This window comes from Pinus tabuliformis, chromosome 2_1 (assembly GCF_031772625.1).
Source record: "Pinus tabuliformis cultivar Carrire ecotype Pingquan chromosome 2_1, CPIR1, whole genome shotgun sequence".
Classification (NCBI taxonomy): domain Eukaryota; kingdom Viridiplantae; phylum Streptophyta; class Pinopsida; order Pinales; family Pinaceae; genus Pinus; species Pinus tabuliformis.
The window spans coordinates 220,022,645-220,045,813 of NC_142299.1; the positions used below are offsets into that span (position 1 = coordinate 220,022,645).

At 36.8% G+C, this 23,169-nt stretch overlaps 1 protein-coding gene across 1 annotated transcript; it reads right to left on the reverse strand.

The window, feature by feature from the left end:
• Positions 1-2,675: 2,675 nt before the first annotated feature.
• Positions 2,676-22,228, reverse strand: LOC149199535 (small ribosomal subunit protein uS3x). Its single transcript, XM_089402478.1, has 6 exons — positions 21,994-22,228; positions 4,275-4,422; positions 4,025-4,196; positions 3,824-3,878; positions 3,593-3,724; positions 2,676-3,185 (listed from the first exon to the last, which is right to left on the reverse strand). The coding sequence occupies exons 1-6, from the start codon at positions 22,021-22,023 to the stop codon at positions 3,021-3,023; spliced, it is 702 nt and encodes a 233-aa protein (XP_089258604.1). The 5' UTR covers positions 22,024-22,228; the 3' UTR covers positions 2,676-3,020.
• Positions 22,229-23,169: the final 941 nt, after the last annotated feature.

The window sequence follows — 23,169 nt, forward strand, 5'->3', positions numbered from 1 at the left end:
CCACGACATGGTTAGTCAATGTCACTAATCACACAAGGAGCATTGAACCAATGTCCAACACCCACCATCCACCATCCATATGATGTCAAATTATCCTTAATAATACAATAGAAGTATCTTATAAATAGATCAAAGCAATGGATTTATTAAACATTATTATGAGTGCATCTCAGAGAAAATGGTGTATAACATAACCCTCAAACACAATTAACTGTCCTTAATTAATTAAAGGAATATCATAAGACTACTTTTTGAAAATATATTTCACCATACCTAAGGAGCCTACTTTAAATTTTTTATATTTATCCCAACTTTAATTTGTAATTGGAGTTACTTTTTAAACCATGTTACATGTTCTATCACCCTAGTAAGTTTGATTATGAATAGAGTTTCTCAAAGCCCTAATATATAGATGCACAAACACCAAAAATAAGATGCCATATAATCCATTTAGAAAGACAGATATTATATCATAATAAAGCAATAACTCTATATAAAGATAGTTAAGAATGTTAAATCTTCTTTGCTTCCAATAATCTTTCCGGATATAAAACTAGTAAATTTCATTTTTCTGTCTTCAAATTTTCTCTATTTCTACATCTTGAAATATTCATTCTTCATTGAGATAATACCCATAACATAGTTCTCTCATGTGTTACTAAATGAGAAGTCTTAAAAGAGATCAATGTCCTTGGAACCCTTATCAAATCTTTACGTTAAAGGTCTAAAAGATACACATATGCACATACTTGTGTACATACATTTATATTTGTAAACATACAAAAGACACGTGTACACAAACAATTAACCATGAGGTGTAGATCAATTGGTTTTTATAGAGTTTAATTCTCATAACGTCACAAGTTCAACTTTCATAGGGAGTTGCAGGTCAAAGACATTCATAGGATATAAAAACCATTCCATAGGGCATCCAAGATCAACCAAATCTTGCACAATCTTAGTGACATCCTACAAGTGGTCAAACAATTTTTCCATCCATCCAACATTGATGTTGATGACCTCAACTTAAGCACTCCCTATAAAGTCCTAATTCTATTGTTTTAGGGCTTGTTACAAATGGTTGGATGTTATTGTTTTCTAGTCTATGTGATATTAACTTATATTTGCTATCTTATTTAAGATTTTCAAATATTTGCTCATGTTCTCTTATATACAAAATATTCAAATTTTTTCAAGCCTAACTAATTTAGGTTTTTCCCGATTTCTTTGAAGTTTAAAAAGAACTGAATTTCTTTGTTGAATGTTGTTTTAATAGCACCAAAAATTCAATTATACTTTCTGCACAATGAAGATAAGTGAAAACAAAAATAAACACAAAGCATAAGTAATCCATTGAAGACAATCGAAGCGTATAACTCGAGGCACTCACTAATAATTTCAAACACGTTAATTACAATATTAATGAGTTGATAAAGTCATTGAAAACTTATTAGAGACGCAGAAACATAGGGCGGATAACTTTAAAATATGCACAACATCTTGGAAAACCCGTTACCTGGTGGTTAAAATTTTGATATAAAATTTTCATAATTGTGAAATAAATATAAACCAATGACGTTGAGAGATGCTTGAATTCAAACTTTTCATCACAACCCCATTTAATTACAAATGCTCACCACCTTTAACAATTCATTTCAATATTACAAAGTTTCTAACTAGAATAAGAGAGCACGTCATATTTATATGCCAATCTACTCAATATTGCCTACAATATTGCAACTTCAACTAAATGAAAACCAATATTGAATGGACTTAATAAAATTTTATGCAACATGAGAGCCAAAGATGTGTTGCCTTATTTAATGCTAATGAGAGATGAAAAACGACTTGTTGCCTTGATTGAAATCTATCGAGCAAGAGCGGGTAGACCTAAGCATTTCACTACGATCGCATTGATTACTTGAAAAAACACACCATAAATGAGACTCAAAATATCAAAAAATATCCTGATCAATATATTAATATTGATTGGATATACTACCAGGAATATTTTGAAAACGACTGTTGAAAATGACCTACTCTTTACAAATATTAAAATATATATATATGACATTTGATACCTTGGTCAAATTATGAATAGAATGACTCCGAGCACAATGTGAAAGGAATGATTGTTAATTGGGTCTAGAACAGGTTGGGAGGAAGAATTGTCATCCCCAACCCAAGTTCAAATCCTGTTGGTGACATGTTGCTTTTCTGAGTCAATTCTTAATTAACACTCCTTGTGAGCCAAGAAGAATATCTCACCCTTGCTTACAGGCTAGACAATGAGGTGGTTGATTGCATGTTTAAAAATAATAAGTAAATATGAAGGAAATGACTGAATGCAAGTCCCATGAAGAATATCTCACCCTTATTTTTAAACATGCGTCATTGCATGTTTAAAAATAATAAATAAATAGAAGGAAATGACTGAATGCAAACAGTCACTTTTAGGGAGAGCAGATGCCTGTCAAACCTGGGACACATGCCAAAAGTAAAGTCATGTTATGCAATATTCTCTAAGCATATTGCATCAAGTACCTTCATTCATTACATAAAAAGTGCATATTTAAAAAGACTCTCGCATACTGCAACATGTGCTTTCATTCGTCACAGAAAAGGTGCATAGATTAATAAGTTTTCCAACTGCCAAAGGAGAAATATATCTCGGATTTTAAAAGGAGAAAACTGGCAAATTAAATGCCACGCTTGAAATTTTAATTAATTTCAAATATGAACAATTAGGGTCGTTGCCAAATAAACTAACATCCTTGAGAAACTACAATTCACCAAAGCTTCAACACCTTGGGAACTAAAGAGCCTCCCTTAACACGTCAACAATCATATCGAAGGTTAAAGAAGTCAAAAATTGAACGACGTTGGTCCAACACTATAGTTATAGGACACAAACAACATTATAGTCGTCTATATATGACCGGAATTGAATTCATGTGGATAGCTCAAGAATATATTAAAAGCTTAAATATAAATGTTGTATGTAATGAACTAAAAGTGACCTAGACAAGTATCTCAGTTTCCTTGCCAAGCACTGGCTTGGCAGCGAATTCCTCCTCTTCTTTAGGAGTATGAATGGTGACCAAGTCGGGCAGTGGTGTTGTAGGACCTTGCTTTCCCTTCGGATCCCAGTCCAACATTATTTTCACTTTAATTCCAAGGACACCCTGTAAGGAAAAACACATGGAATCAGGAGCACATTTATTCCAACAGTTACACCTAGGAGCAAATTTCAATTAGATATTATACCAAGAACAAGTGAACATATTTACAGAGTACCCCCCTAGTTTAAGCCTGTTTCAAACAGACATTCCCTTCTGACTGTTCAGTTCTTCACTATATTCTTGTATCTAAGAGTCTGGCTAAACAATTTTTTTCTACACTAAGCATGCTGCAGCAATTAAAGTCGTGGGTCTGAGAAAAGCAAATGTGGGAGCAGGCATCCATTCGTCTCTTCAAAGAGCATTATTCACAGACTGCTTATCAATTGTGATCTGTAAAACTCTGATAATCTATTATCTAGAACACATTTATCCCACAAGTTGAGCCTTCAAAACAAAAATTCGACACTTACCTGGCGCAAAAGAACATGTCGAACTGCTTTATCAATATATTCATTGACAGGTTGACCAGAAGAAATCATATAGCCATCCTTAAACTTCATTGATTTTGCACGCTGTGCCCTGAGTTTGCCACTCACAATAACCTGTAGAACAATCCCAGCCATCAAAACAAGGTCAACAAAGACGGTCTATTAAATACCATCCAATCTGTGCCTGAGAAAAAAATTTAAACAGAAACACACCTCACAACCCTTTGCACCACTTTCCATAATGAACCTCAATACACCATAGCAAGCCCTGCAGCAAAAGTCAACCATGCAGCTAGTTTAATGCATATTATCATCTTATCAATGAAAAGAATATCAACATCCGAAGTAGCTAATACTGATATTTGCAAAAGAAACATTCATTAAATACTGAGAAAGACCTCCAACAGTCCCTACCTTCTCACAGCAAGGCCTCCAAGCAATTTATAACGCAGAGACTCAGCTTGTGCAATTGCACAGAGACCCCTGTTGTTGACTTTCTCTGCGTAAAGTTCAACAGTACCCTCTGGAAAGTTGAACCGTTTTTGAACAACAGAAGTCAACTCCCTGATCCTTCGCCCCTTTTCACCTGAGGAATTCAAGCTCTTCAAAATCATGATTGGGTATATTTAAATATTAGCATGCCTCACAAAAATAAGGCTCTTACCAAGAACATTCTGTGTACGTGTGGCACGAATGATAATCTCTGTACGCATGGGGGTGACACGAACCTCCACACCAGAATATCCATCCTCTGCAAGCTCCCGTGTAAGAACCTCATTCAGCTCCGCAAAAAACACTCCATCAGCAACAAACTGTTGGTAAAACACAATAAAATAGAATTTAGTGCTATTATCATCACTTGCTAAACAAATTACGCTTGCCAAAATTAACAATGTCTGCTAGCTATGGTATGTTTGCACTTTAAACCCACATATTCAACATTTTCTACATGCAGTACACACAAAAGAGCACCATAGTAAAGCAAAATTCAAAGATTCGGAGTACACTTCAAGAAAAACCAAAAAACATAGACATATTCTTTCTCAAAATAATCAAGAAACTATTTTGTATAGAAATATCAAGATTTTTATAATTTCAAAATACTAGGTCATTTATTACCAAAAGTTCTTAGTTTACCTAGAGTTGTTGCATCTCTCTGATGTCCTTTTTATATTCAGGACTCTTTGAGAACATAATAAAATAGGGAGAAAAAAACAAAAAGCACATCTTTTGTTTAGGAAACTCAAACTTCTTTAAAAGCACACTTCATAACCAAAAGGTGTCCACGTTAATCAACCAGAAGGCCTTTGTTGGTTTGAAAAGCCCCCATGTGTCACCCTTCCTAAGGCCCTTGAGTTAAAATTTTAAAGACTATTCCAAGATAAGTTACATGACACTGGGAACATGGATATGGGTCTCACACTGGACACATTGAACCCCAAAACATAACATGGCAGACATTTTATATATATTTAAAAACATTACACATACATCAGACACATGTTTGTCATGTGTCCTGTTTCAAGATGTGTCAAACTCATGTCTGGCACATGTTCTGCTTACAAGAAATGTCAATCACATGTCTGACAGATGTTCTATCTGTTGAATTTTTGCAGCTAAAGTCGGTCTTCATAATTATCATTTTTTATCATTGATGTATTTTGTAAGGCATGTTCTTCATGCTTGGTTTAAAAGAAAATAACGAATCTGTGGAAAGAAGTAAGATCAGATCTGCTGAGGCCAAATTAGTTGTCTTGTATGGAGGGCTGCTGACCAGGTGTGACCTAGCTGATTGATTGGTCTATTAGATCTTGTACTTGACTGCTGTATCTCTGTTGCACTTGAAGCTTTCTCTAAGAAAAGGTTGCTGGGTTTTTCAACATGTGGGTTCTCCCAGGGTATTTTTGTGTCTGGCTGTCTCTTCTTGTTCTTACTGGCATTATTGTTGTACTGTTATTGATTTTCTTGTATAATTGCTTAATGATGAATGAGGTATAAGATAAATTGGACTAAGAATCATTAGAAGTAATTATCAATTAAGAAAATCGCTGAAATATCAACACTATCATGCCAGTGTCAGAGATGTGGGATACAAACATGGGACCTGGTTTCTTGTCCAACAAGTAATCCATTCCACCAAAAAAACATGAATTTAGTAAGCTTGCAGTTTTCAATCAAAATTGCAGCTGTGATAATGGAAGAGAAAATATAGAAATTTGCTCAAAGATCAACACCTATTTTGACAGTCATTTTCTTTAAATTATTAATGTATAAAAAAACAGATATGAATCAGTACAATTTGCATACTTGGGAGAGATGCTTATCAGGATTCTGGACCAATTAGGGTATTCTAAATTTCTTAAAGGGAAAGTTTGGCCTAGTGGAAAAAATACAGGCTACGTACTATGTTACAGACTGTGTCCTTGGGGTTTGGGATACATCATGTTGTTAATTTCTGAAAACCAGTGACTGGGTAAATGGATCAGATCTAGATTTACACTACAGGAATTCTTTAACCAAGTAAAGCAACAGAAAAACTTAGAAAAGCAAGAAAAAGCAGGTCTCGTGCATGCACAATTTTTATGTTCTCCAACATCAGTTCATCCTTCATTTAACTTCTGAACATACAAGAGCTTCCATACTGGAAAAAGATATACAAACAAAACCCAGAGAAACCTGGGTTTCCAGCTCTTGGAAATCTGCCCCAGATCACCTCTATGCTGGACCATACGGTCTGTACAGCTTGATAATTAATGGCTGCCCTCTCCTTCGCTGCTGCTGCAGTTCTTCTCCTCACCTGGAAAAACAAAAAGTCCTTTTAATTTTCTCTCTTTCTCAAAATCGTTGAGAAAATAATTGATGTGTCCTCTCTTTCACTTGGTTTCCTAAGTCGAAGAGTCATTTAACAACGAATCCCACAACTTGGACATTTTGCTTTTGCGGAAATAACTCTCAGCTACATTCATCAACACTCCCTCTTAGTGAAGATTCAAGAAAGTATTCTCCACCACTCCAACCCTATCTCGAAAGAAGACAAACTTTCCTTTCACCAAAGGTTTGGTAAGTATGTCTGCAACCTGCTCAACTGTCGGAATGTAATGGAGCTTGACAGCTCCCTTCAAGACCCTGTCTTTGATGAAATGGTATCTGAACTCGATGTGCTTCACTGGATTCTCCGAGAGTTTCATGCAACTCTTACTGTCACAATGAATCAACATAGGCTCCAACCACTGATCAAAGAATCCCTTAAGAGTTCACAAAGCCAAACTGTTTCACAACTAGACAAATTGGTTACCATATACTCAGCTTCTGCCAAACTAAGTGCTACTAAAGTCTGCTTCCTGCTGAAACAAGAAATCATTGTAAACCCCAAACTGAAACAACACCCAGAGGTGCTCTTCCCTGCCCAATTTGAATCTCAATAGCCCTACAACTTCAACCCATGTCCACCAAGGTAGTTCAATCCATACTCCATTGTGCCCTGCAAGTATCTAAGCACATGCTTTTGTTGGGAATCACAATTGCGTTAGACTAAAACCCGCAGGTGTTAGTCAACAATCGCATCGCCAAAGATAAGGATCCACAAGAGGCGGTTAGTCCATGTCACGAAACACATGGGGAGAGTTGGTTTATCCAATGTCCAACAATCTCCCCCCCCCAGCGCGAGTCGGGTGTGTATCAAACTCATGTCCTACACTCTAATACCACTTGTTGGGAATCACGATTGTCGTTAGACTAAAACCCACAAGTTTTAGTCAACAATCGCATCGCTAGAGATAAGGATCCACAAGAGGCGGTTAGCCCATGTCACGAAACACACGGGGAGCGTTGGTTTATCCAATGTCCAACAGCTTTGTTGTGATCCAATGCACCCACCTTGACTCCACCATGTATGGACTCAAGGTGTTCATAGCATTACAAATGCCTAGTTGAGTGTTGACCAGGTACATCAATAAGCCAATCAATTACATGTACTGTCTAGAATCGAAGAATCCACCTTTAGGTTGGTCACCATTTGAGTAGTCGTAGATCTATTGTCCTCCATCCTAATTCTCTTCAAGATCTCCACTGTATACTTCCCCTGTCCAAGGAAGATCTCTCTCGATCTCTACCAAACCTAAAGCCCCAAAAAGTAATGCATCAGCCCAATATCTTTCATCTCAAATTCCGTTGCCAAATCTAACTTGCACTCAGCGATCAACTTCTCTGCCCCAGTAAGAATCAAATCATCCACATAGAGCACCAAGATGAGGGGCTCAAATCCAACCAATATGAAGTATAGGTTGGAATCTGCCTCACTCTTGGTGAAGCCCATGCTCTGCAAATAGTTGTCTATCCTAGAGTACCATGCCCTCAACACTTGTTTTTGTCCATATAAGGCTTTCTTAAGCCTGAATACAAGTGACTCTCTATCATGTACCTCAAACCCCTATGATTGCTCTAAATATACCTATTCCTCAATAACTCTATTGAGAAATGTTGTCTTTGCATTCATCTAGTGAATCTTCCACCCCATATTTGAAGCAATAGATATCACTACTTGGATAGAAGAGTATCTAGGAACAAGAACGAAAGCCTCCTTGTGGGTCTATTCCCCCTTGCTAAGAGAAACCTTGGGCCACAAATCTCGCCTTGTACTTCTCCACATTGCCATCTGTTACATGCTTGATTTTGAACAATCATCTAGAAGTCACCACTAACTTCCCTACTGGTCTTGGCACAATCTCCCAAACACCATTCATCATGATGGAATTGTGCTCTGTTATGAATATAATTCATAACAATTAAATAAATAAAATAAATATAAATATTAAATAATTAAATATTAATTAGGTTAAATAGTCATTAAGTTAGGTGAAAAGGCATGTCTAAAAGTCATGTCCATTCACGAAAGGTCACTTGCTGAGGTATAAAAGCAGGGCCTCATTATAACATTCAAATCATCTTATATCATCTTATACAATTTTATATATTAATAAATTATTATTATTAGATACATGGTGTATTTTAACATATTAAGTCTTCAAGCTATCAGTTTTCTTGCTTTAGCCATAGTTTTTATGCTACAGTGGTATCAGAGCCATGGCACACGATATAATAATCATGCGAGTCTTTGAACGTAGTTCACCACACAATATGCCATTACATTCACGTCTTGAATCCATGGAGAATTTTAAAAAAATTCAAGAAGTATTTCAGCGTTTAGAAATATCATTTGCAGAAGTTAAAGCATGTCGAAAGGAAATCGATAATAAGGAAGACAATGATCTAGATGAAGTTGATGTTGAAAGTGAAGAAGAAGGGGAGCATTCTAATTCTAATCAATCTGAAATGACCACATTGCAATCATTTGAAAATTCCAATTTGCCTGCAAGTAGCTGCAACACTCACACTTCCTATGACGGCTGCAACAATCACACTTCCACAGGGAATACAAATGAAAGAGAAAACCCAGTACCTGACTATGACTCTGAGATGGAGGAGGACCCCTCACCAAATGAACAATATCATGACAATGAGGAATATGTTGAAGAAGATATTGATGATAATGAGGAAGATAACCTTGAAACATTTGAAGTTGTTCAGCATGTTCCCTTAAATGAATTTGGTAAACTTGACCCACCAACTAATAAAGAATTATTTACAAAATTTTGCAACAAGAAATTAGACAAGAAATTATTGTTCTACAAGAGAATGGATATTGTTCATGAACAGAACATACTATCCGAGTCGAAGAAGCCGTGTGGTAATCGATTGACATTAAAGATGCATGGCATGCTAAAAGACTTCGCTGCTTCCAAGGAAATCCAAGCTATTTTTACAGCAAATTCAAATAAAAAACTTAAAATATCTTTGGATGTTAAAGTGTTGAATACCGCAGTCGGGCTAACAAACAAGTATTATAAACTTAATATACCTTCAGAAATCGCCAGATACGTTGAGGGGTTCAACGAATTTTATGGAATCCATAAGCATTGTCAACTTACATGGATATATTCTTTGGGAACATACGAGATCATTTCCAGATTTGATATTAAGACAATAGAAATAACGGGTTCAACATATCAGGCAGTTGTGTTATTGCTATTCAATAATGCTCGACGGTTGAGTTATCAAGAAATCCAACCGCTGCACCACATGAAAACATTAACAGGGAAAACGATCCTCCATCAAATGGTTTCAAATCAAGATTCAATGGAAATTGAAATGAACAACCAAGATACCAACATCAGAGATGATTATAACAACGAGCAGCAACCTGAAGATTTCAAAATAATATTCGACTATGAAACGGCCAACGCCCCTGTTGTCAAGAGTCTAGAAAATTATGGAAAATATGCCCAATATACCCCCAGATTTCCTGCACCCTTTAATGTTGCACCTCAAACCGATAGCGTTCCACCACATATTGATGTTATTCCCCATAGCTTTGTCTTCGATTTTAATATTATTTCGTGCATAAACCAGCCATGGAGGAATTTCCAAGCAAATCTATCAGATTATTCCAATTATGGATTTGACGAATATAACTGGTGGAAATTTTCAAATTATATAGTATAGCACAACAATGGATCTGGCGCGGTCGTCAAGAATGTTGAGGGTCGGCAGTGTGGAATCCCTGCAAACTTGTTAACCCTGAAACGCCGATACGGTATTTTTGGCACAAAGTATCAATGTTATAAATCCGAAGTCATTGTTGCTTCCTAGAGCGGATTCTTCACACTTTTTCAACTATGACCACGCTCATACAATGGAAATGCTGCATATTCCACCATGTTGTGTCTGCCCTCCTCGTTGCGTGCTCGTCGTTTTGGCTAGTTGAAGCCGTCGTTGGATTGTTGACCAAACGTTCAGGTAATGAAATGTTGTCATACAACACACCGTTTACACAAGTCGACGAAATTCCGGTGGTCATGACCGTGTTTGTATCGTCGCAGGTTTTGAGCTGCCATCAATTGCTCCCTCTGTGGTGTTGTCATGGTTTGTTAATGAATGGTCAACAGTGGCACCCAAAACTGATTCAATCAAATAACGTTTGGGATAGTCATAACATATAATTTAATTATAAATTATATAATATATATAACTTATAATATATATATATATAATATAATTTGTAATTAAAAAAAATAATAATAATAATTAGACTTATTAAAAAAAAGACTTATTAAAAGAATTATTATTTAAACAAAACAAAACAAAAAACCAAGGAAATATTACTGATGACCTATAAGACGAGAGGATGGTCACGTTACATACATCAAGATGACATACACTAAGTGAAAAAAAACCCCAGCGTTAAAGCTTTGAGGACAAAGTTTCCAAAGGAAGAGGCTATGTTATGAATATAATTCATAACAATTAAATAAATAAAATAAATATAAATATTAAATAATTAAATATTAATTAGGTTAAATAGTCATTAAGTTAGGTGAAAAGGCATGTCTAAGAGACATGCCCATTCACGAAAGGTCCCTACTGAGGTATAAAAGTAGGGCCTCATTGTAACATTCAAATCATCTTATATCATCTTATACAATTTTATATATTAATAAACTATATATTAAATACCTGGTGTATTTTAACATATTAAGTCTTCAAGCTATCAGTTTTCTTGCTTCAACCATAGTTTTTATGCTACATGCTCCTCCACCATGGCACCTCTCCATACCTACTTGCAAGCTACTTCTTCAAAGTCAGAAGGCTTTGAGTCTATGATGCTAGTCATCAAATCCGTATATGTTGAAACTTCCATGGAGCCTACACATGATCATCTCTCAAGGTCTACTCAAACCATATGGGCCTCCAAAATAATTTGGAAGGGCCTAACTACCCCTCCTCCCTTAAAGACTACCCCTTTGCACTAGATGTTTGTGAACTCTACTCGCCCTTTCAATCCACCTATTGGAAATCCTTTATAGTTGTAAGCAGATCATGAGATTTATTGGAGCCCATGTTCTCATTGAACTTGGCATCCCTACTCACAACTGTCTTCCACTATGCTTGTATAAAGATCTTATATGTCTTCAACTCCTCACTATATCCAACCAGAATGCCCTTCTCACCTAAGGGCTCCAACTTGGTCATCTTCTCCACAAGCATGTCGATATAGACTGGACAATCGAAAATCCTAAGATGGCATATCTCTTGTCCTCCAAAAGCTTGTAAGAACTCCTAGTTTGCAAGGCACATCGATATAGACTGGACAACCAAAAATCCTAAGATATCATATATCAAGTCTCACCCCTTTGAATCAAGTCTCACCCCTTTGAATTCTTCCTCCAGGGTCTTGTCCTCCAAATCTTGTGAGGAGTCATATTTTGCAAGTACAAAGTTGTGTTGCATGTTTCTACCCATAGAAAACATCGAAAAACTTTAGTAATGGATCACGGCCTTCACAGAAATGAATATGGATCAATTCTTCCTCTCTACAACTCCATTTTGTTGTGGCTTGTAAGAAATCATCTTCTCCTTCTTGATTTATGCATCCTTGCAAAATTCTCTAAATTCATTAGAGGTATACTCACCCCCATTGTCATACCTTAGCACTTTAATCTTCTTCCCTATCAAGTTCTCCACTTGAGCTTTGAACTCCTTGAACTGACTGAAGACCCTTCACTAATGCCACTAACATGGGCCCACAAACATTGGAATGTATCTGATCCAAAATCCCTTTGGATTAAATCTCACTACTAGGAATCACAAACCCTAAACAAACTTGCCAAGCACAAAACCTCTACACACCCCTTGATGATCCAAACTAATGTCTGGAAGCCTAATGACCATCTCTCTCAATCTAGGTAGTGCCTTGTGATACAGACGCTCGATCCTCTTGTGCCAAAGCTTGTACAAGCTCTCACTGTCATGCACCAATGCCTAAATAGGCATGCCTTGTAGCCAATATAAGTTGCCTTCCCTAACTTTAATCCTCAAAGTTGAGTTTGGACTAGCACCCTCTAAGCATATAAGCATCTACCCTTTTCTAGAAGGTAATTGCGTAACCTTTGTCCTCCGTGACTAAGTTGGAAAACAATTTCTTCGAACTAAGCACATACAACACCTCTTGAGCATCAAACAATCCTATTGACTCAAGTTGGAAGTGCACTACCCCTTGTCCCCTTATTGCATACTTGGCATCATCACCAAGTTCCACATTGATCCCTAATACATCCTATAAAAGTTGATTGAACCGCACATGTACTTCAGTCATGTGGCAAGAGGCACCATTGTCCAAGTACCAAACACTCCTGACAATAGTGTTGGTAGAAAGGCAAGAAACATGGGAAAAATCATTCTCAAACATCGTTGCAAATTCATTCAACTAGGTCCGCTCATGTATTTCTTCTTTCCAAGTTGATGTCCTCCATTATTGTTACCTTTCTTGGTGAAAACTTTCCCTTTGCCCTTCTTCGTCTTGTTGATGAGGGCCAAGTTTTCATTACCACCTCCCTACTTATTAGCTCTAGACTCCTCTCGAGTCTCCTTCTGAGCAAAGTCATCCCATAGTCTTTGCCAATTTGGAATGTTCTCCATGGCACAGATCCCCTTCACAAACGATTCTTGAGCCTTGGTGAACCCATTTAGAGCTAGATTCACTAGCTCTACATCAACGAGCTTTTCTCCAATTGTTGCAAGTTGATCACGGACATGTGTAATCCTCATAAGTAAATAGTAACATTGTCAAATCTAGTCATCCAGCAATCTCGAAGCTTGTTCTTCAAAGCCATCTTCTAGTTCAAATTGTCACTCTAGAAGAGATCAACAAGGGCATTAAACATGTTCTTGGTTGTGGCCTTCCCTACAACATGCAAGATCAAGTGATCTTTCGAAGCATCTAATATCACCCTCTACAGTTTGATATCCTTATTGTCCCGTGCAACCTAACCTACAGGATCTGCTTGCACTAGGAGGATCGTCCCCACATTTGCCCACAAGTCTTGCTCTTTCAAGAGCAGTGTGATTCTTGCCTTCCAAGACAAGGAATTTGAAACCCCATCTAGTTTGTCCTCAAACCTGAGACTGCTTCCTACCATGGTCGCCTTGTGCTTAATCCTTTAAGCACTCTATAGATCTAATGTTGATACCTTTAGATCTGATAGATCTGCACAGAACAATTTTGGATCTAATTTTATCTTCAAAGACTCTACTTTGATACCATGTTAATTTAGGTAAACAGATTTGCTCTAGATTTACACTACTGGAATTATTTAACCAAATAAAGCAGAGGAAAAACTTAGAAAAGTATGAAAAAGCAAATCTTGTGCATGCACAATTTTTCTACTCTTTAACATGGGTTCATCATTCAAATAATTTTTGAACTTACAAAAGCTCCCATACTAACAAAATGGCTCTAAGGAAAAAAAAAACAAACAAAGCCCAGCAAACCTAAATTTCCAACTCTCAAAAATTTGCCCTGGATCACCTCTATGCTAGCAAATTAATGGTTGTCCTTTGCTTCATTGTTGTAGCAATTCTTCTCCTTACCCAAAAAATCAAATAGCCCTTTTGATTTTCTCTCTCTTTCTCAAAATCCTTCTTGAGAAAATAATTGATGTGTCCTCTCTTTAAAATGGCTTCCTTTTATAATTTTGCATTGGGTCAAATCCCTAATATCAACGATCAATATTAAATCTAATCTTGAGTTGAGATTAATGGTCCAAAATTCAACTTACAACACAAATTTGCCCTAGATCACCTCTATGCTAGCAAATTAACCGTTGTCCTCTGCTTCATTGTTGTTGCAATTCTTCTCCTTGCCCAAAAAATTAAATAACCCTTTTGATTTTCTCTCTCTTTCTCAAAATCCTTCTTGAGAAAATAATTGATGTGTCCTCTCTTTCACTTAGCTTCCTTTTATAATTTTGCATTGGATCAAATCCCTAATATCAACGATCAATATTAAATCTAATCTTGAGTTGAGATCAATGGTCCAAAATTCAACTTACAACACTAGCATCCAAACTTAGGCACTTTATTAAATTAAAATCACTTTATAAAAAGGCATTCACTTTATTAATTGATTAAGTGAACTCCGACGTCTACAAGTCATTTAACAATGATTCCCGCAACTTGGACACTTTGATTTTACGAAAATACCTATCAAATCTACAATCATTAACACCTACATCATTCCCAACTGTAATGGGGACTCTAGGACATGAGGAAATGTGCTTGAATGGCATTTACAATATCCCTCAACACCCTGTATATTTGTTGACATAACTAGCATAGATAAAGTGCATCCCAAAGATCCCAAGACCATCTAGGTGTCATGTTACCATTTTAAGCCACTCTTGCATCAAAAGATGATTCTACAACTCAGTATGGGGGAGAAGTGTAACAACAAGTGTATGTAATGCTAATGTGGCACAAATCAACTAATTAAAAAGGTAATAAATAAAAATGATAAAGACAAAAGTCAACTTCTGTATAGTATTCACTTCATTTATATCAGCTTAGATCCATCTTAACATTGGGTCTATCAAGTGCCAAGGAGATCAAATCTCCCAAAATTTTAAGTTCTTTGTCACATTTTTACTCTAAAAAAGGTTTACAACCTTATTCACTTCATTTATACTAGCCTAGATCCATCTTAACCCTGCATCTATCAAGGGTCAAGAGGGATCTAATCTCTTAGAGTGCCACTGTTGCAAGAGATTTGATATCTCTTATTGCTTGGTAGATTCTGGGTTAATATGGATTTAGATTGACTTAATTTTGAAATTGAACTTTAAAAAAATGATAATAAATCAATGTTCAACCCCAAACTAACCAACAAATTACAAGTACAAAAGTTACATGACTCCCATATACAAATCAGTTTCTTTGTGAACTTCATATAAATAACTTGCTCTCACGAGCATGCCGACAACCTTGAATGCCAAATCACTGTTGAAGAAAAGGGTAACTAGGTTCGATATTTGTCAATGTAATTTTGATCTTTGTACTTGTCAAGAAAAAGAATTATTATTTTTATAAATTATATGAATGAGTTTCTTGCTCATTCTATAGGTCTAGGAAAGTCAAATAGCCAAAATTATATTGAAGAGCTCTTCTTGAGCATTTATGTAATGAACATGAGTCAACCTAGTGTCAAGTAACCCTCCAAGACAAGCATCATCCTTCAAAGAAGAAGCCTGCAAGCAAAACAATGAAGAGGACATCATGTCGGCCTCAAAAATATATATAACTATCATGTCGACTCAATAAACAGACACAACGTTTCACACTGTATGTCGGCTCATTTATGGAGACATGACCACTATAAATACCCAGCTGGGGTATCCACAAAACACAGAAGAAAATTCGTACACCTCTGAAATTTCGTATGGTGCAGGAAGCTCTGAAATTTCAGATTTCGGATAAGTGCAGGAAGTACAGAAGGTACAAGATCTCGGATGTCTCAGGGATGATTGCAGTAAGGAATCTTGGATACCTGCAATGATTTGAAGGACTATTACAGTATGTATTTCGGAAGTCATTCCACCATATTCTCGGCCTCCTTACAGTCTCACAGTCATCACCATAACAACATATCAGTCTCGGCATACTTGTGAATGGAAGGGTCCTAAAGTAACACTCTTTGTCTCAACCTACTCTCTAGGTGTCACTACAGTCTCAACATACTTACCAGTGATCTCATTCCCACAATCAAGATCAAGGTGAAGTAGCAATGATGGTCTTGGTCATGATCACTATCTCGGAGCAGCTCACATGCAAGTATAAAAGACCTCGTTGATATGGTGATCAAACAATGATCTAGGTGGAAGTACAAGCAATGGTGCAACTACAAGAACCTCTGTGGTACTATGATGATGATCTCAGTGAAGCAACAATAATGATAATGATGATCTCAGTGAAGCAGCAATAATGATGATGATGATCTCTACAGTAAGAAGAGGATTGATGTCTTGGTCTTGGAGTGGCCTAGGAGGTCAAGGGTCAAGGTCTTGGTATTCGTCAATTGGAATCTCTATAAGAAGAATTGTGTGCGGGTTTTCCTCTCCAAGAGGGAGAGGTTTTGGCCCTGGTAGAAAGCCAACATCTTGTGTTCTTGTCTCTTTGTTTTGGTAGCAGTTTGATGAAGCAAACACACACACTAATAATAAGAAGAAGATCAAGCTAAGATAAATTGTAAAAGCACTTCACAAATTGTTATCATGCTAGGAAGAATCACTCTAACTCTAACTGCCCTAGATTCTTCAACAATCACAACATTGAACGTAGCTAGTATACAAAATACATATCTCACATTATTATACAATAGAAAGGTCACTTTTGCCTAAACAATCATGACAGGGAATAGTGTGCCATTAAAGCCAACCTGGATTACACATGTCCCTAACCAATGAAAAGATGCATTAATAGAATCAATGTGTAACATTAAGATGTATCTCGACGATACTAAGAACATCTAGGTGCCCCTATTGCCATTTTAAGCCATTTTTGCATCAAGATATGCATTCTACAGCAAGTATGGGTGATAAGTGTAACAACAAATGTATGTAATGCTAATGTGACACAAATCAACCATTTTAATATATATATAAACAGAAGCCAAACTCTTTATATTATTCACTTCATTTATACTAGCCTAGATCCATCTTAACCCTAGGTCTATCAAGCATCAAGAAGGATTAAATTTCTCAGAGTGTGAACTATGTCAAACTTTTGCCCTAAAAAAGGATTGCAACTCAAGAACTTTGACACCTCTTGGTGCTTGATAGATCCATGGTTAGGATGGATATAGTCTAGATTGATTTTGAGCTTATGTCAAATCTTGAACTAACATGCCATAGTACAAAAGTTCCCTGACTTCCATATACAAAAAGTTTTCCTTTGTGAATTTTCAAGTTAGCTAGCTTTGCCCAGTACCTTGAATGTTGAATCACAACATTCCACATAGGTAGTCTACAAAAGACAAATCTTACATTATTGTACAACAAAAAACTCAAATTTGACTAAATAGTCATGACAGGGGATAGTGTTCCATCAAAGCCAACAAGGTTACCCATGTCCCCATTCAATGAAAGGATGCCTTCAAACAATCAATGTGCAGCATGCCATGGGCAATTAGATCATTTAACTTCTCCTTTCTTTGTTTTATTGAAGTATTGTATTATTTTAAAATAAGTAATGGATTTATAAATCATTTCACTCTCGAATGTATTTTAGGCATTTACCTTCTCTGCCACCAAAATAAGTAGAACACTCAAAATAGAAAAGGGCTAAAAAAATATTTTGGGGACCAAGTTGTGACAGCATTGATTATTATTCATATTTTTATTAAAGTGCGAACTTTTGTTAAGTTTTTACCCCAAAAAAAGTTTGCAACTTGAGAATTTTGACACCTCTTGGTGCTTAATAGATTCATGGTTAAGATGGATCTAGTTTGGTTCGAATTTGAGCTTGTGTCTAAGCCTAAACTACCCAATAGACCATAGTACAAAAGTTTCCTGACACAAATATACAAATCAGTTTTTCTTTGTAAAGTTTCACATGATTAGGTTGCTCTACCCAGCGCCTTCAATGTCGAATCGCAACATCCCACAGAGGTAGTCTACCAAAGAGAGATCTCACATTATTATACAACAAAAACTGACATTTGACTAAAGAGTGAAGATAGGAGATAATGTTCCATCAAAGCCAACCAAGGATACACCTATCCCCAACCAATGAAAAGATGCCTTCAAAGAATCAATGTGAAACATGCCATGGGAAATTAGGATCATTAAATTTCTCCTTTCTTTGTTCTATTAAAGTACTATATTATTTTAATATAGGTAATAAATTTAGAAAGCATTTCTCTCTGGACTATATTTTGAATATTTAGTTTATCTGCAACCAAAATGAGTTGGGCACTAAAAACAAAAAACGGATGCAAATTTATTTTGGGAACCAAGTTGTGATGTCATTGGTTACAAGTCAAATTTTTATTTCACCCCTCATTTTTTTCATTTTTTGAAACAGAACTCTCACCTAAAAAAGTATAAAATAAGACAATATTAATAGAGCGCACAAACCCCTCGATGGGGGTGGAAAAACGTGGGCATATGGAGGATGCGAAAGGTGAATTATTCCCTCCCACAAATTGATCAAGTTACATGTGGTGAGTTGGCAACATGCACTACATAATGCATTGAACCTTCGAGATTTTGGATGAAAGGTTGATTAGTGGGTTGGTGAGTTTAGTCTAGTTGAGTGCAAGCTTGGTTTTGGGCGGTTGGGAAGGTGGAGTTGAATGTGAAGAGTATGTGCTAGCCACTAACATGTGCATGCTCCTTTTTCTTTGATTCTCTCCATTTTCTATTCCTAAGGGCAAGTGGTGAATTACAGGTGTTGTTGATGGGGGCAAGTTGCATTGGGTTTGGGATCCTGATGAGGCGAAGAGTCGGGGTTTGTTGTGCTGTTGGAAGAAATCAGCAAAGGAAAGACGCACACAATATTTGGCAGCGAAATGGGCATTTTAGTATTGGATTTTTTCGTCTGGCAATTTGGTAAGCATCCTTGATTGTCCTTGTGACCTTCATAGGGCAATTTTTTTACTTGGTTGGGGGTGGAATTATCTAGTAAAGTCTATTTCTTGGGTTTATGGAAGTTTGGTCTAAAATTCACAAGCCCTCGACCAAAAGTTGCAGTTAGTGGTCGGCGGGTTGCAAGTGCAGTGTGCTTTGTGTTCTACTTCAGGGGTTTTTATGTTTGTGTGTTTCAACCAAGGGTGGGAATGCCCAACCAATTGTTGACGGTTGCGGTCTTTCCTTATGGCTTAGGCGAAATGGATCTTCTAGTCTACTCATAGAGCTTTGTGAGCTCCACTTCTACCTTGAGGGGTGCGGTGTTAACCTGGTTGGTATTGAAACTGTTGAGAACAGGAGTTTGGTGTCAACATGTAATGACATTTTGGTAGAGCAAAGGGAAAGCCTTGGTTGGGTATCGCCTCTCTCAAGAGAGGCATGGTATTGGTACCGAGGGAACTTCACGACTATATATAAGACTCTTGAGGAGCTTAACTTTTGTGTGGTGTCGAAAGCAAGGTGTGGTTTTCAGTGTGCTGGAGGTGAATTGACAATGTATAGACAACGCGGTAGAGCGCAAAGAGAGTTAGGACCAAAAGGGCAATGCACTGAGCACAAAGGACTAGTTGTGGAGGGAGGGGGAGAAGGTGGAATGGAAGCAGAACTAGAGGAGGAGGTGGCCTTTAATTATGCCCCTTCTCCTAGTAATGTTGTTCTTCAATCCCCTTTAGACACATTAAACTCCAAGTTGCATCGCGTCATCCTTCTTCTGGAATAGTTGGAGAAGTATCGCCACGATGACCAAAACAAAGCCATCAACTTCATGAATGATCTACAACCAAACCAATGGAATATATTAGATTGCTTGGCTTCACTTCGACGAGGTGAACGGAGATTCGGGGAGCGCATGGAGGGAATATTAGCACACTTAAGAGTTTCATGTCCATGTTGACCACAGGTTTTTAGATCCTCTAGGGCAAGAACCAAATATTCCAGCACTAGTAAACCCTCTCGTTCCTTGATGTTGGTGGGTTGTCTCTTTATCTTAGAGGTCTTTTGGGCATTTTGGTCAGTCATTTTGTTTTTGGATTCTCGGCAAATTTTGGCACTTTGTAATTAGTTTTTGTGTTTCCCTCTTTGCCAACAAATCTGGTAGGAGTGAGGCTAGAAGATTAGTATATATTGGGCCGACATGTTGTAACCTTTGGATGAATTAATAATAATGTATTGACCAACGAAATAAAATAACGCTGACAAACCACCAAAAAGTACATCACTGTAACTCAAAAATAAAAATCAATAGAAACATACAAAGGGGCGCTAAGGCCTACAACATCTCCTGTAACAGAGTACAATAGTACTTTAGCATACACGTAAAATTTCAAACGTCATATTTCCTTCTTAAAGTATTGACAAGTGACCTATAAAATCAAATATCTAGAAAACTATTGAGTTGGCGGAAATTTGTAACATTACATTTTCATAATGGTATTTGGCAAAGGTTGCCTTCAAAACCATTGCCCAAGGACAACTTGCTACTCTCCAACAACTTTAAGGACGAGTTCAAAAAAAATTAAACCGGATTGCAACTTTCCTGTGTCACAATTTCTAGTAAAGCACAAATTACACTACTTAAAACTAGATCTTTGCATTTTACTGTAGATAAGTAAAAAATAGCGCTGAAAAGAAACTAGAGAGTTCAAAGCAACCACCGGTACAATACAAAACCCTTTCACAACTTTCTTGAAACCTCTTCTACATAGATGTGTATCCTTGACCAAAAACCAAACTAGGATCCTCAAGAGTCAAAAGTACCCATTATCATTAGTAATTCACTCAAAAATGTTGCTAACATACTCTGTATGGCATGGGGACATCAAGGTGGGGACGAAATGTGAACCTCTTACACATGGATATAGATCCTTAACTAAAATACCAAGTTGGAATCTTCTATTAAAGACAACATCACAAAGGCAGATAAATTAAGAATTTAAATATCAATCTCTCCTTTTACTAGGCACAACAGGCAGTGGATCTAATTGGTTCCCTTTCGATTTGTATTTACTTTGGTTGTACGCTATTTATTCAAGATTTCAATCCTTACCTTGAATGTTCCCTTGAAAAAATTTAATATTATGCTTTGCCATACCATTAAGAATGGTTATCTATATTACTGTGTAAGTTTATATTTACTCTTAACATTCTTTGAGGCCCACCTAGTCCATACGGCCTCCTTTCTTAGTATCAAAAATTAAAAACAAATAAACACATAGTTTAATCAAAGATTTAAACAACAAGGTTAGCTCTTCAAGATCTCAATTCTTTTGTTGAAGAGCTCGGTTATCAAATCTTCTATACTACACGATTCCGGGATCCATTATTGACTACTGTACAAGGCCAATATATGAACCGTAGCCAACAAAACTGACTTCAGATTCCTGCGGATCCTATGCAACAAATGAGCCTACAGCCAATGGCCCTTAAAAACCCAATCCATACAAAATACAAATAACATGAATTAAAATGCATAAAAACACAACGAGCCAAATCAGAATGGAGGACATTGTTGCTTATGGAACCTCGAAGATGCATAAAAACACCGTGGCCCAAATCAGTTTGGAAGACAATGCAGGTTGACGGGCCTAAAAAAAAAGTGAAAACTCCATGCTCCAAGTCAGGTAGGAGGACATTGTTACTCGAGGGGCCTCAAATGACCGTGTTTAATGCTAACCTACTTCACCATCTGACTTCTCCGCACAGAAGGCTAACAGAAAACAGGTACACAAACAGAGGCAGCTAAAGATATTACTTGAATACCTGTAAATGCCGGAAAGAGAAGGAATAAAAATCATAAGTTCGCAACAATACCTTCTTCTTTTTGCTCATCTGGGTCGCCATGATTGATCACGAGATTGATAGGCAAAGAGTACCCAAATACAATGACAACCCCGCTGCTTGTCAACCCAACTCTTCCGCATCAACGGTTTGTGAAAAAGGATTCGACACCGACACGCACACACATAAAAATACCAGGTCACAATACTGGCAAAATGGTTTAGGGTTTTAGTGTATATCAAATATACCTTGGCTAGGGTTTTCAAGTCCATTTGTGTTAGGTCACATGAATCTTTTTTAAACAGTCTACTTGAGAGTTGCGAAGATTTCTGGATATCAATGGATTTAGGTTTACGATGTTTTAAGTGCATCGTTTTTGCTTTTATTTTTTCTCCACAAAATATATATATTTTTTATTATAATATATGATTTTTTTATATAATAAAATATTTTATCCTTAATTACATTATAAATATAAAATTTAAATTAATATATAGTATAATTTAAAATTTCAAAGATATTTGCCCCGCACATTATAAATGATGTTAAAAAGGAGAAGGGACGTTTCATTTGGTGCTCTAAAGATGAAAGTTTTGGAGTAGGCATTGCATGATGTTAAAAAGGAGAAGGGACGTTTCAATTGGTGCTCTAAAGATGAAGGTTTTGGAGTAGGCATTGCATTTAATTGTTCTTGGAATGGTGTTGGCACTTATTTGCATATTGTGGGTAATGAGTGGTAGAATTGTGGGTGAAAATTATTCAGATTGGAAGGGTGGTTTTGTTGTTAAGTCATATTTTGCTCTGGATTGAGGGTGGTATTTGATTGTTTTATGGGATGGCGATATGGAATAATGTTAGCTCAAGTGGTGACTCGGAGTGCCATTTGGGACCTAGGTTCGTGCACTGTTGTTGTGATCAAGAGGAATTTCACACAATTTTGGTGCGTAGAGGCTTGGATACTTGAGTTAGTCTTTCGTTTGAGTCTCGACGTTGTGTCCACTAAGTTTGAACAGGTAATTTTCTCTGGTCAATTCTTTGTTGATTTCAATATTTGGTAGGCCTTATTTGGTTTTAGCTATGGTGGAAGTTGGGTGTTCATCAGGGTGCATTCAACACTTTGTAGCAGTTGGTTGGTTGATTAAGGGGTGTTCGTTTGGAAAATCTTTGTCTTGGGGCCGAAAGTTTCCCCGGTTATAGTTAGCCTATGTT

Coding starts and splice junctions, on each gene's coding strand:
- LOC149199535 (XM_089402478.1), bottom strand. CDS start 22,023: ATGGCGACCCAGATGAGCAAAAAGAAGAAG. Junction 4,197..4,274: donor ACGTACACAGAATGTTCTTG/GTAAGAGCCTTA, acceptor TGAATTCCTCAG/GTGAAAAGGGGCGAAGGATC. Junction 3,725..3,823: donor GTGGTGCAAAGGGTTGTGAG/GTGTGTTTCTGT, acceptor ATTGTTCTACAG/GTTATTGTGAGTGGCAAACT.